Raw genomic sequence first — 14,823 nt, 5'->3', positions numbered from 1 at the left:
GAGCGGATGATTAAATAATGAATGAATTTAGTAGTCAGCAAATAACAGACAATCAAAACTTACGTTTTCATTTAAATCAGGCATGTCAGAAATCAGACTCTAAATATGCAGATATGTGCGAAGATCGCCGGTCTGAGCAGGTTGCATCAATCAAGCGTTGCTCTTACCCGTTCTTAGCTGGAGGGATGTACAATAATCTATTCTGCGCTTCTAGGGTTGTATTGAGTAGACATTTGGACATTATAAACATAGCAGAACGAAAAAAACACAGTTATTATCAGTGTCTACATTTGAGAATTGTAATACAAGAAACTTTAGGCTTACTCAGTTATACTTGACAAAGTAGTGGTTTGTAAAGCATAATTTATTAATATGATTTTTATACAATATTTGAAGAAAAAAAAATTGCAGTAATTTGGAAACAACAAGAAACGAACAAGTATTTCATTTTACGTAGTAGGTACTAATTATTTTAAAGTAATAGGCCCTACTCTTTCATTGTTCGTCAAGCATTATTATTTACTGTGACCATTGGTGCACAAATGTTGAAGAAAATATTATACTCCCAATTAATTACATGCAGTAGGACATTGTGAAGTTTTTACACTGAAATCATTTCTTTGCTGTATCAATGGTGTAGTCAGTCTGGTTACAGCGCTTGCGTTCACAGTGACTCGTAGTCAGCAGTAATATCAATTAATGATAAATATAACACTAACATTATGGCCTCAGAGATAAGAACTTTAATAATGAAAAGTGCCGTCCATATTTGTATAACTTGGGTCAGAGGGCATATTGGGATAGTTGGAAATGAGAGAGCCGATGAATTGGCAAAGATGGCAGCCAACTCTGATGTGCCACTGTCGTACAATTTATGTCCGCTATCCTATATCAAAAAAGTAGCCAAGGAGCATTATATGCAAGAATGGAACGAAAGATGGGTCAATAGTGATAAGGGAATTCTTACAAAACAGCTATATTTTCCAACGGTCTATGATCGTAATAAATGTAAAGTAATAACGCCAAATTTCGTACTGACACAGTTTTTGACTGGGCATGGAAAATTCAGGGAATACTGAAATAGATTCCATATTAAAGACGATGCAACTTGCATTTGTTGGAAGGAATCTCAAGATGTCAAACATGTATTATATGATTGTCCAGTCTTTTGCCGTGAAAGATACGAGCTTGAGGTGTTACTGTACACTTTAAACTATACATTTACCAAACCGTTAACCAATATACTTACCAACTCTAAATCATATAAGTATTTCATATCCTTCTTAAATAGAATATTCGTGAAACTGTAAAATGTTAAATTATTCCGGGAAAAAAATCGTATTATTTCTAATCAACTATAATGAAACTGCAAGTCTTCAATTTCGCATACTATAATATTGTACTATTGGTTTTAATTTTTAGTTTAATTAGGCATTTGATTTCTAATTTTGAGCTACTTCTTGTAATACCTGATTATTGCTAATTGTTGTTACTAAATAATGTATTTAATTCGTAAATTTTAACCCCTCTCTTAGTATAGCTATTTATTGCTTCTAAAATAACATGTTTAATAGCTATTATATATATATATATATATATATATATATATATATATATATATATATATATATTTCTTCCTATAACCATTAGATATAAATATAGAGACATGCCTTGAGGCTTTATGAAACGATCCATTCTTTCATTAAGGTGCATTCTTGTACATAATTCATGTGAATTGCAACCTTGACCACAATTTTGTATTATAATTTTATTATTGTTTATTGCTTATAAAATATATTTTGATGCCAACTATAACCCTAATTTACCTCAGGGTGAAATAGGGTTTATTAAATTGGATAATAAAAAAATATAAATTAATAGTAATATTAATATTAATAAATATAAATTAAGCTTAGAATTTAAATTCACATATAGTTTATTTGAAAACGTTGAGAGCAAGTATCGAAAAGTTGGGAGCGTTTCTCAAAGAAATTAAAAGTGCAGTTCACAAGCTGTGAAGCGACTATATTCGCTTTATGTCAGATTTAAATATTTATTAATATAAGTATATTGAATTAATATTGTGACGTGAGATGGAAAATTTGCCTTTATATATTTTTCCAGAAAATTTTTCCGCCTTGCAAATAGTTGTTTTCTTCTCTCCTTATAACCTCAAGAGCCTCACATGTATTCCTCACTATACTCTCATCACTTACCAGCTTATGAAATGAAAGTCGTAAGTCGTTTAATCTTTGATGGCTGTGTTAGTACAGACTCCAAAACAACGCCATTGTCAAGTACGTTTTGCCGTGAGAGTACTGATTAAGAAATAAGCGCTGGCAATGTCATATTTTGAGAACTTTACTAATCTGATCTAAATTATCACCTCACAACACTATTACCTCGACATAGGCTGATGAAAGCCTTTCATTTTAAAATTATTATTATTATTGGTGGCTGAGGAAAACATTATAACAATTATGTTATATGATTCGTAATTTCTCCTCTCCGTTATCTGTGAACTCCTCACTTTATTTATCATAACTCATTCACAGACACAGCCAAATCGGCACTCGTACTGAAACTGTGTTACTGAAACAAAAGCTCTGCGGGTATTGTATAGCCCTGTCGCGTTCCCCTCCAAGGCGATTCACTCCCTCCAGGTAGGGGAATAGAGAGTGCACATCGCACAGAGACAGTTGCACAGTGCGCGACTGCACAATGTGCAGGGTTTTGTAATGCCTGATTTAAATAATGAACGCATGGAGATTCTACATTTGAGTCCATTAGCGTTCCGAGGCTAAATGAACAGCTCTGGGCAGTATATTCTTTAGCTAACACAACTATTAAATAATTTAATAATAAGTAAATAATTTAAGTTTACTACGTCATACTACTTTTGACAAATAAAACGGTCGTCTTTCAACTAATCATTGCTGTTTATAGCATGATTTCATCACTTCCCTAGCATTTGTTTATTTTATCACTTCCTAGCATTTGTTTGCTTTTATCACTTCCCTGGCATTTATTTCTTTGTTTGGCAACATTTCAAACTGCAAATTCTTCACGGTACTATAAAACATGCTTTGCGATCGTCATTTGTTTACCGCATAGATAGTAAACTGAAAATGGTGGCTCCGTTCAAACGTTTTGGTGAAGCTAACATTAGTGAAATAGAATTTTGGTATGTCAATTAATATCTATTTTTATTGTATTAGAGTATTTTATTTCTTCTAATCTTTATAGGCTATACTTTTTTCTGTTTTTAGCATCTCCCTACCATTTGATGAAGGATCGGTGGAGCGGAAAAAAATTCTCTCCGGCACCGGGATTCGAACCCGGGTTTTCATCTCTACGTGTTGACGCTCTATCCACTAAGCCACACCGGATTCCAATTCCGATGCCGGATTGAATCCTCTCAGTTTAAGTTCCACCTCTTAGTTTCCCTTTAGTGGCCAACCCTCATGCACTGTGTCACAGATGTGTGACAGTGGCACAATGTCCAACACACTATGTGCAGAGATGCACACATTACGAGTGACTAAGTGGCCAGGATCCGACGGAATGAGCGCCATCTTAAATCACTAAGTGATTATATACGCATATCATATTATTGCGATGTACCGAAGTACATATGACATTTCCATGCAGGAATTCTGCGTTATCATATGAGTTGTTTCTTTGTTGCCAACATTTCAAACTGGAAAGTTTTTACGGTACTATAAAACATGCTTTTCGATCGTCATTTGCTTACCGCATAGAGAGTCAACTGAAAATGGTGGCTCCGTTCTAACGTTTTGGTGAAGCTAACATTAGCGAAATAGAATTTTAGTAAGTCAATTAATATTTTATTGTATTAGAGTAGTTAATTTCTTCTAATCTTTATATACTTTCTTCTAATCATGTAATAGTCAATTAAATCCCACTCGAGTTTTAATTTTACCTAGACAAATCAAAACCTCTAGTGAGATTACTGTTGATAAATATTTTTCAACCTAGAATAAACTTTATATGACGAACAACATGGAATGTGCAAAATCAGAATCGAGTCAAGTGTGTTCATTACAGATGTTTTATGCAAGTGTCAAACTAAGTTGATTGTCATAGTTCCGTAATTAAAAAAAATCGTTCTCGGTTGTATTGCTCCACTCATGCATTTTCCCATCCATCTTTCCTAATTCCTTTCTAATCCAATAATTCACCTAACCCTCACTTCTTTCATCCATCCATCCGTTCATCAATTTTTCACTTATCCCCCTGGTCCTCCGTCCATCCATCCATTCACTTATTCATCTATCCCTCATATTCAATCATCTATCTATTCATTTGTTCTTCATTTCCTCCATCTATCATACATCTGTTTATCTATTCCTCACTTCTTCCATCCACTATCCATGTTTTATTTATCCCTCATTTTCTCAACATATCCATTCACCTATTCATTTGTCCATATCTTTGTCTATCCAGCTGCCTATTCATCTGTCACTCAATTCCTTTATCCATCCATCTATTCATCTATTTATTCCACACTTGCTCTTCTACCAATCTATTTATTTATTCCTTACTTAATTTAATCCATCCAACCCACACTTCCTCCATTCATACATCCACCTATTCATGTACCTTTCACTTCCTCCATCCATCCATCCATCCATCCATCCATCCATCCACCTGTATCTAATTTTCTCCCTCCATCCATCCACCCATCCATCCATTCATCTATCTTTTACTTCCTCTGTGTATTCATCTTTCATTTATTCCTCACTTCCTCTATCCATCCATCAATCCATTCATCTATCCCTTATTTCGTCTATCTATTCATTTGTTCATTTATTCCTCACTTCCTCTATCCATTCATATAATCATCTATCCCTTACTTCAATTATCCATCAATTCCTCTCTTTCTTTATCCCTCACTTTCTCTATCTATTCACCTGTTCCTCACTTCCTCTATCTACTTATTTATCCCACACTTCCTCTATCTATTAATTTATCCCTCACTTCCTCTATCTGTTCATCTACCTCTTACTTCCTATCTCTATTCATCTATTGCTCACTTCCTCTATCTATCCAACTATTAATCTATCTCTTACTTTCTCTCTCTATTCATCTATTGCTCACTTTATCTATCCATCTGTTCATCTATCTCTTACTTTCTCTATCTATTCATTTATTCCTCACTTCCTCTATCCATCCATCTATTTAGCTATCTCTTACTTCTTCTCTCTATTCATCTATTGCTCACTTCATCTATCTCTTACTTTCTCTCTCTATTCATCTATTGCTCACTTTTCTATCCATCTATTCATCTATCTCTTACTTCCTCTCTCTATTCATCTATTGCTCACCAACTATCTATCCATCTATTCATCTATCTCTTACTTCCTCTCTCTATTAATCTATTACTCACTTCGTCTAGCCATCTATTCAGCTATCTCTTACTTCCTCTCTCTATTCATCTATTGCTCACTTCCTCTATCTATCCATCTATTCAGCTATCTCTTACTTCCTCTCTCTATTCATCTATTGCTCACTTCCTCTATCCATCTATTCAGCTATCTCTTACTTCCTCTCTCTATTCATCTATTGCTCACTTCCTCTATCCATCTATTCAGCTATCTCTTACTTCCTCTCTCTATTCATCTATTGCTCACTTCCTCCATCCATCTATTCATATATCTCTTACTTCCTCTCTCTATTCATCTATTGCTCACTTCCTCTATCCATCTATTCAGCTATCTCTTACTTCCTCTCCCTATTCATCTATTGCTCACTTCCTCCATCCATCTATTCAGCTATCTCTTAATTCCTCTCTCTCTTCATCTATTACTCACTTCCTCTGTCCTATCTCTTACTTCCTCCCTTTATTCATCTATTGCTCACTTCCTCTATCTATCCATCTATTCATCTATCTCTTACTTCTTCTCTCTATTCATCTATTGCTCACTTCCTCTATCCATGCATCTATTCATCTATCTCTTACATCCTCTAGCTATTCATGTATCCGTCTGTCCCTAACTTCCTCTAGCCATCCATCTATCACTTACTTCTTCTTCTTCTTCTTCTTCTATTCATCTATTCTTTTATTCCTGACTTCTATCTAATCATCCACTTCTCACTTCCTCTATCCATCCATCTATTCATCTATCTCTTACTTATTCTATCTATTCATCTATTGCTCACTTCTTCTATCCATCCATCTATTCATTTATTTCTTACTCTTCTATCCATCCTTCTATTCATCTATCTCTTACTTCCACTATATATTTATCTATTGCTCACTTCCTCCATACATCCATGTATTCTTTATCTCTTACTTTATCTATTGATCTATTGCTCACTTCATTTATCCATTCATCTATTCATATATCCCTTTCTTCTTCTTCTTCTTCTTCTTCTTCTATTAATCTATTCTTTTATTCCTCACTTTCTGTATCTAATCATCTATTCATTTATTCTTCAGTTCCTCTATCCATCCATTTTTATCCCACTTCTTGCATTTATGTAATAATAATAATAATAATAATAATAATAATAATAATAATGATAATGATAATATGTGGAGTGTAAAGATGGGAAGTATTATTTGCGTTTGCAGTCTACATTACGAAATAATCGTCCAGTCAGTAGAAACACATTCAATTGTTCTTTACACTCCCCAACAGTTCTTTTGTTTAACGCTGAGGTAATGAAGCGTCCATTTTTTAACTGCGGAAGTCAGGAGCAGTACCGAGAATTTTAACTGCAGGCAGGACGGAACACGGGATTAAAGTGTAAGGCCGATGGGCTTATTACGGGTGTCAGTGAGGCCTATACGCCACTCGTGCGTTCACGTGCACGACCGAAAAATAGAGAAAAGTTATCGTGTGTTTGACAGAGCACATTACTCATGATCCAGCAACAAGAATGAGGGGCGTCCGCAGCAGTCTTCAGGCCTGTGGACGAGGAAATGAATGAGTTCCTAAATTGAAAATGATTAAATTAATCACAGCTCAAATAAAATAATGTGTGATTTTATGGATTATGTATGAAAGGTAGAACGGAGAAAAAATTTCTCCGGCTGACGCTTTATCCACTAAGCCAGAGGTTCGCAGTCGACGTGTAGCGCAGCCCCATGGAGTGTGTCGCGAAATTTTGAAATTGAAAAATAAATTTTATGCCATCCAGAAAGTCTCTTTACAACGCATTTTTTTTATTTACAACGAAGTCTTTAATATGATACATTTTATTTTGAGACAGACTTTACCAATGAAACGTGAACACCTGTAACAATGCTCAGTAATTCGTTCACTCTTTCCAGAGTTTAGAATCGTCAGAATATATTGGCCAGTTTCAATATATACGTGTGAGCAGGTGATAGTGCGACTATTTTATCAGAAGTGCTTTATTTAGATTTTACCATAGACAAATTTTTAATTCGAAAAAGACAATTTGAATCAAGTTCGAGTTAGATGACAGCAGTGCTAATTCAAATAATGTTAGCGAAAATTCACTTCAGGTTAACAAAACCGTACTGCGTTTCGTAAATACAGGATGTTTAAAAAATACGGGGCATAATTTCAGGTATGTATTTCCCACATGTAGACAATCAAAATAGTTCATTGCAACATGTGTCCGGAAATGCTTTATTTCCGAGTTATGGCCTTCAGAACATTGAAATTCACCGGAACGTTTTTCTTTCCGCAGGTCGTTGCCGTCAAAGGAGACATTAAGAGGACACTCTGACAGTTCATTCCAAGGCGAAGGTTACATTCAGTGTTGTGTAGGCGTTGGACTGTGCGACATGTATTTACATCAAGAGCTGGCAGAAATACACTTCATGTAGCCTACGGTAAGGCGGACGGCAATGCTGCGCTGGCTCGTCGTTTGTACCAGCAGAGGTACCCACAGCGACAATGTCCAGATCGGAAGACATTTGTACGTCTCCATTACCGTCTGTGCGAGTATGGAAAATTTAACTGTCCTGGTTTGGGAAGGGGACGACCAAGATCTACAACTCCAGAAGTACAGGAGGAGATTCTGGAGGCTGTGAACATGACTCCTTCTATCAGCACACGAAGGGTAGCGTTGCAAGTCAATGTTCCTCATACGACTGTCTGGAGACTGTTGAAAGAGTATCAATTGTATCCTTATCATTTGCAACGTGTACAGGCCCTGTCACCAGCAGATTACCCTGCACGAGTTAGGTTCTGTCAGTGGTTCTTGCAGCAGTGTGGTGTAAATCCGAACTTTCCTGCCTTAGTATTATTTACAGATGAAGCACAGTTCACACGAGATGGCATAACAAATTTCCACAATCAGCATGTATGGGCGTATGAAAACCCAAGTGCAACTGTTCCATCTCATCACCAGGTGCGGTTCTCCCTCAACATGTGGGCCGGTATCATTGGTGATCGATTAGTTGGACCCCATGTACTTGTAAACAGACTTACGGGGCAGGCGTACACAAACTTCCTGGAAAACACCATACTTCATGTTTTAGAAGACACTCCACTGATCAATCGTCAACACATTCACTTCTTGCATGATGGCGCTCCTACACACTTCAGTCGTACGACTCGCCGGTACTTGGATCGAAGGTTTCCTGATCGATGGATAGGTAGAGGTGGCCCAATTGCTTGGCCTCCACGCTCACCTGATCTGAACCCTCTCGATTCCTACTTGTGGGGCAATTTAAAATCATTGGTTTATTCGTCTCCGGTGCCTGATTTGGAATCCCTTCGGAATCGAATTGTGGCATGTTCTAAGGACATACGCAATACTCCTGGAGTTTGGGATCGTGTTCGCAGGTCAATGAGACATCGATGTGATGTCTGTATTCAAGCAGGAGGTGGACATTTTGAACATCTTCTATAATGACAACGACCTGCGGAAAGAAAAACGTTCCGGTGAATTTCAATGTTGTGAAGGCCATAACTCGGAAATGAAGCATTTCCGGACACATGTTGTAATGAACTATTTTGAGTGTGTACATATGGGAAATACATACCTGAAATTATGCCCCATATTTTTAAACACCCTGTATAGTGAACAATACTTGCAATATGGTTTTACATGGCGTGGCGATGAATATAAACAATAAACCGAGTGTCTTATATGCATATGCAAAATTTTGATAGGACTGATATTTAAGGATATAAAAGACTTTTAAAATAACAATACAATACATTTTCACCGCTGCCGCCTCAGATTATAGCGTTGTTGTTCCTGCAGTAACTCCTATGTGCAAAATATAAAATTTTTGAGTAGGAAGATAAATCACATTTACTCATTCCATGGCAATGGTAGCCTACATAGGAGAGCGTGAATTCTTACATTAATTTTCGAAAGAAAGAAATATAATTGCATAATATCACTGTATATGCTGTATCACCATTTACTGAAGGCGTAGAAAACAAGGGTTAAAATTAAGTTATTACCATAATTCAATAGTAACATATAAGCAAGTAATATAAAGTTTACGCATTAAAACTAAATGATATGTCAATCTTCATTAAACTATGGCTGCATGTAATAACAAATAAGAAACATGTTAAAGGAATTGTCATTGCACCAAATGAGTCTCTCTGGACTGAAATGATCGCATTTTAATTATTTAAATACAATTTAAATTAAGTAATATTAAACGATTTATCCCTTTATCAAACACGAATGTTCCCTGGATCAAACGTCCTATTTTAATTATGTAATTACTTTATATTTATTTCTAACAGGTGCAGCGGAGCGCACGGGTACGGCTAGTAATATTATAAATTTTAGAACAACAACATTCCACTAAACTTAAGAACATACATAAACGAATTTCTCGTAACATTTGATCATTCACTATATATCAAATTCAAATTATCAATGCAGAATACAATGTTCACGTCACTGGACAATCAGCTCAAACGCGAACTTGTTCACTTAAAGGTTGTTAAACTCACACTAAAGACAAAAATCCGTTTCATTGTTGGTTCCAGATGTTTAAGAAAGGTTCCTCTAAACATCACACTTCTCCGACTAAGGCTGCCAACACAGAGTGTCATGTAAGTAATTATAAAATATTAGATGGCGTAATAGCCTGCACGGCGTAGGTATTATTAACATTAACATTAAGTAGGTATTATTAACATTAACATAACACAATACCAATACTCACAAAACTTCAACTTCATTCAGAAAATTAAAATACAAGATAGCATACAAAACAAATAACACAACACAGAAATATCTAAATAATCACATTAAACTTCCAAATAAATATAATTCAACTGGAGTTCACAAACTAAAATGCAATAGTTGTCCACATTTTTACATAGGACAGAACAGGAAGATCCTTTCACACAAGATATAATGAACATATTAAAGCTATAACCAAACCCTACATCACATCAAATTATGCAGACCACATTATCAACAATAATATGGAAACAGATATTGAAATTTTACACATCACACCAAAAAGTTCACAGTTAAACATCTTAAAACAATACGAAATAGGTATATAAACATACAATAAAATACCCACAACATATACTTAACACACAAAGTTCAATACCCACACATTATTCGACGTCATGATACGTCATAACACATACAACCAGCCCCCACCATAAGAGCAACATTCCCCCACCCCTACAATCGACAAATGCACATCGCAGAATTCAAGATCACCAGTAGTTCAGGAGACACTGAGGAAGACGTGACATCACGTCGATACGGGCCGTCTGTCAAAGGTATATAACTTTTTTAAAATTGTAACACTTTTTAACGTATGACTAGGTAATTTTATGTTTTTAACAAACAAAGTGTTAGCGTGAACTTTAATCAATCAATGTATTATTAACCTTCACTTACGCTATATCTCAATCTTGAGCATTGAATGAGACTAACTATTGCCATTTATCGGTTCTGTGATTTCAGAAACCTTGAAAAATAACTAACTTTGTTTCTCAATCTCTTATCTATTGAATGAAATCTGTGATAATTGAATTACGAACTGAAATTATTGATTTGCAAACGGATTTAAATTTCAATACAGCCTGTAAGAAGTAGTTTTAGAGGAGCTGACGTATTTAAAACAATGTATGAAACAAAGTTGCCTATACTTAAAGATTTAGCTGCTAAGATATTACTGTTTTTTTCTTCTACTTTTGTACATAATATTATATAAACAGCTATTTTCACAAGTTACACTTATCAAGCATAAAAACTGGTCCCGCCTTACAGATGACAACTTTAAAGCACAACAGTTGAGAATTGCCGTGTTTAGCCTTCCGCCGGACTATTGTAATTTCCTTTTCAGAAAGATGTTACTTACTTACTTACAAATGGCTGTCAAGGAACCCGCAGGTTCATTGCCGCCCTAACATAAGCCTATCCAGTCTCTATCATCATCTCCCACATCCTTCAAATCCATTTTAATATTATCCTCCCATCTACGTCTCGGCCTCCCCAAAAGTAATTTTCCCTCCGGCCTCCCAACTAACACTCTATATGCATTTCTGGATTCGCCCATACATGCTACCTGCCCTGCCCATCTCAAACGTCTGGATTTAATGTTCCTAATTATGTCAGGTAAAGAATACAATGCGTGCAGTTCTGCGTTGTGTAACTTTCTCCATTGTCCTGTAACTTCACCCCTCTCAGCCCCAAATATTTTCCTAAACCCTTATTCTCAAACACCCTTAATCTTTGTTCCTCTCTTAAAGTGAGAGTCCAAGTTTCACAACCATACAGAACAACAGGTAATATAACACTGTTTTATAAATTCTAATTGTTAGATTTTTTTGACACCATACTAGATGACAAAAGCTTCTCAGCCGAATAACAACAGGCATTTCCCATATTTATTCTGCGTTTAATTTCCTCACGAGTGTCATTTATATTTGTTACTGTTGCTTCAAGATATTTGAATTTTTCCACCTCTTCGAAGGATAAATCTCCAATTTTTATGTTACCATTTCGTACAATATTCTGGTCATGAGATTTTCAGAAAGATGTGCGAAAAATAATTGTATAAAAATGTTTTTACTTTTACAAGTCTGGCTTTCAGGTATAGATCCCTGCAAACCAGAAAACCACAAATTTAAGCCTCACAGAAAGTGTGCACTCAATGCTGGGCTCTGGCGTTTTGTAAACCCATTTGAGGTATATGGATATAGGTCTAAGACGAATAATTGAGGCGGGGTCTGGTATAGTTCCTGAGTAGCTAAGTCGGTAGAGCGTTGGCGTGCTCATCCAAATATCCTGGGTACGATACCCGGTCCTGGATCAATTTTTCCCTTGAAATTATTCATGTTTTTAATTTTTCCTTAACTAACCTTATTAATGATGTGTGTTTTCTTATTAATGAAACTATTTGCTTCTTTGTAATAAAACTATTGAAATTAATGGATATACTGCATAATTATATAAGGTAACATTATACCTAGAGATAGATAGAGAGCGATAGAGAGAGAGAGAGAGAGAGAGAGGGAGAGGGAGAGGGAGAGGGAGAGGGAGAGGTATGGAATGACCAGTTCAGCATTTGCACGAATCACCACTGGTCGTGGTTTTCATGTCAAGTAGGCTACATTAGAAGAAGCAAGACCTGTCCTGTGACCTTATCATGTGCCGTGGTTATATCACCAATTGGTATGGAGGGGGAAGATAAGTTTTAGTCTGACATAAACTTCCGTGTCGGTAGATTCGTATAATATTAACCATCCAGAAAAAGAAAATTATTTCTGAAAGCTCATTCTATCTCTTCTCGCACAGCTCACATGTCAGGTCTCGCCTCCTCATCTATACCTCTCCCCGTCTCCTTACTTCTTAGCCTGTCTCTCGCGTGTAATCATTGCATTCAAGTTTTGGTCACCGCTGCTATAGATAAGAAGAGAAGTATTGCAAGTGTTGCGGAAGTTGAACGTACGGGCTATTCCATATGAAATCGATCAGTAAAAAACCTCGCATTTTTTTATACTCTTAATTTTTTCCCTGTTTATAGAAGATGCTGAGGAGAGTGCATTTTCAAAAATATACTATCTTAAGTCAAACGGTTTTTGTATTGTTGAGCGACAAATTTAGCGTATTTTATAAAAATATGCCTCTTTCAGCGCTCAGAACTCTGGAACCATTTACTGCAGAATATTGAACGAGAGCTCATTTTGAAGCTGTCATTTGGTAGGTTATGTTAAGAAGTAATCCTTATTTTTATTATATACAGAGAGACAGATAATCTGATTTTACTTACTTTTAGGCTTTTTGCCCATTTGTACAAATGTAAAAAAATTTCGAGAAAAAAACCTTGTATTATTAAGAGGGATTCGGCATTGTTTGCTTAGTGGTACGGCAATAAGTTTCGAGGATATTAAATAGATTATTTTCACATGCCTAGACTTGAACGGCGCAGTACCGCACGCACTGGCCGAGAGCTGAAGATAAGTGAGCATTGGGCGTCATTTTACTCCTGTGTTTATGAAAACCTTTGATAAAGCTAGCACAGCCATGACTGCTAGACGACACATCACGTGTTTGTCTCCTGGCCTTACTTGTCTCGGCTAGCTCCCGTCTCACAGTCAGCTGGTTACTTCACGCGCGTACTATTTATTCTCTTTATTTGATATTTTCAATACTTTCTTATCAATGTGCCTTACTTACTTACAAATGGCTTTTAAGGAACCCGAAGGTTCATTGCCGCCCTCACATAAGCCCGCCAGCGGTCCCTATCCTGTGCAAGATTAATCCAGTCTCCATCATCATATCCCACCTCCCTCAAATCCATTTTAATATTATCCTCCCATCTACGTCTCGGCCTCCCTAAAGGTCTTTTTCCCTCCGGTCTCCCAACTAACACTCTATATGCATTTCTGGATTCGCCCATACGTGCTACATGCCCTGCCCATCTCAAACGTCTGGATTTAATGTTCCTAATTATGTCAGGTGAAGAATACAATGCGTGCAGTTCTGTGTTGTGTAACTTTCTCCATTCTCCTGTAACTTCATCCCACTTAGCCCCAAATATTTTCCTTAGCACCTTATTCTCAAACACCCTGAACCTATGTTCCTCTCTCAGAGTGAGAGTCCAAGTTTCACAACCGTACAGAACAACCGGTAATATAAATGTTTTATAAATTCTAACTTTCAGACTTTTCGACAGCAGACTGGATGATAAGAGCTTCTCAACCGAATAATAACACGCATTTCCCATATTTATTCTGAGTTTAATTTCCTCCCGAGTGTCATTTATATTTGTTACTGTTGCTCCAAGATATTTTAATTTTTCCACCACTTCGAAGGATAAATCTCCAATTTTTATATTTCCATTTCGTACAATATTCTGGTCACGAGACATAATCATATACTTTGTCTTTTCGGGATTTACTTCCAAACCGATCGCTCTACTTGCTTCAAGTAAAATTTCCGTGTTTTCCCTAATCGTTTGTGTATTTTCTCCTAACATATTCACGTCATCAGCATAGACAAGAAGCTGATGTAACCCGTTCAATTCCAAACCCTGCCTGTTATCCTGAACTTTCCTAATGGCATATTCTAGCGCAAAGTTAAAAAGTAAAGGTGATAGTGCATCTCCCTGCTTTAGCCCGCAGTGAATTGGAAAAACATCAGATAGAAACTGGCCTATACGGACTCTGCTGTATGTTTCACTGAGACACATTTTAATTAATCGAACTAGTTTCTTGGGAATACCAAATTCAATAAGAATATCATATAATACTTCCCTCTTAACCGAGTCATAAGCATTTTTGAAATCTATGAATAACTGATGTACTGTACCCTTATACTCCCATTTTTTCTCCATTATCTGTCGAATACAAAAAATCTGATCAATAGTCGATCTAT

General features: G+C 36.2%; 1 protein-coding gene across 2 annotated transcripts in view; it reads left to right on the top strand.

Moving 5' to 3' along the window:
- Positions 1–14,823, top strand: part of Cbp53E (Calbindin 53E) — an 886,322-nt gene that overhangs the window by 587,897 nt on the left and 283,602 nt on the right. Inside the window, exon 4 of one of the 2 annotated variants that reach the window (XM_069820368.1) lies at positions 9,963–10,028. The exons of the other annotated variant lie outside the window; for it this stretch is intronic. Within the exon in view, the coding sequence (XP_069676469.1) occupies positions 9,963–10,028 (66 nt within the window). The remainder of the gene's footprint in view (positions 1–9,962; positions 10,029–14,823) is intronic. 2 annotated transcript variants of the gene reach the window in all.

The sequence above is a fragment of the Periplaneta americana genome, chromosome 3, assembly GCF_040183065.1.
Source record: "Periplaneta americana isolate PAMFEO1 chromosome 3, P.americana_PAMFEO1_priV1, whole genome shotgun sequence".
Lineage (NCBI taxonomy): Eukaryota > Metazoa > Arthropoda > Insecta > Blattodea > Blattidae > Periplaneta > Periplaneta americana.
The sequence above is the reverse complement of the archived record's forward strand: the minus strand, read 5'-3'. Positions and strand labels throughout refer to the sequence as shown.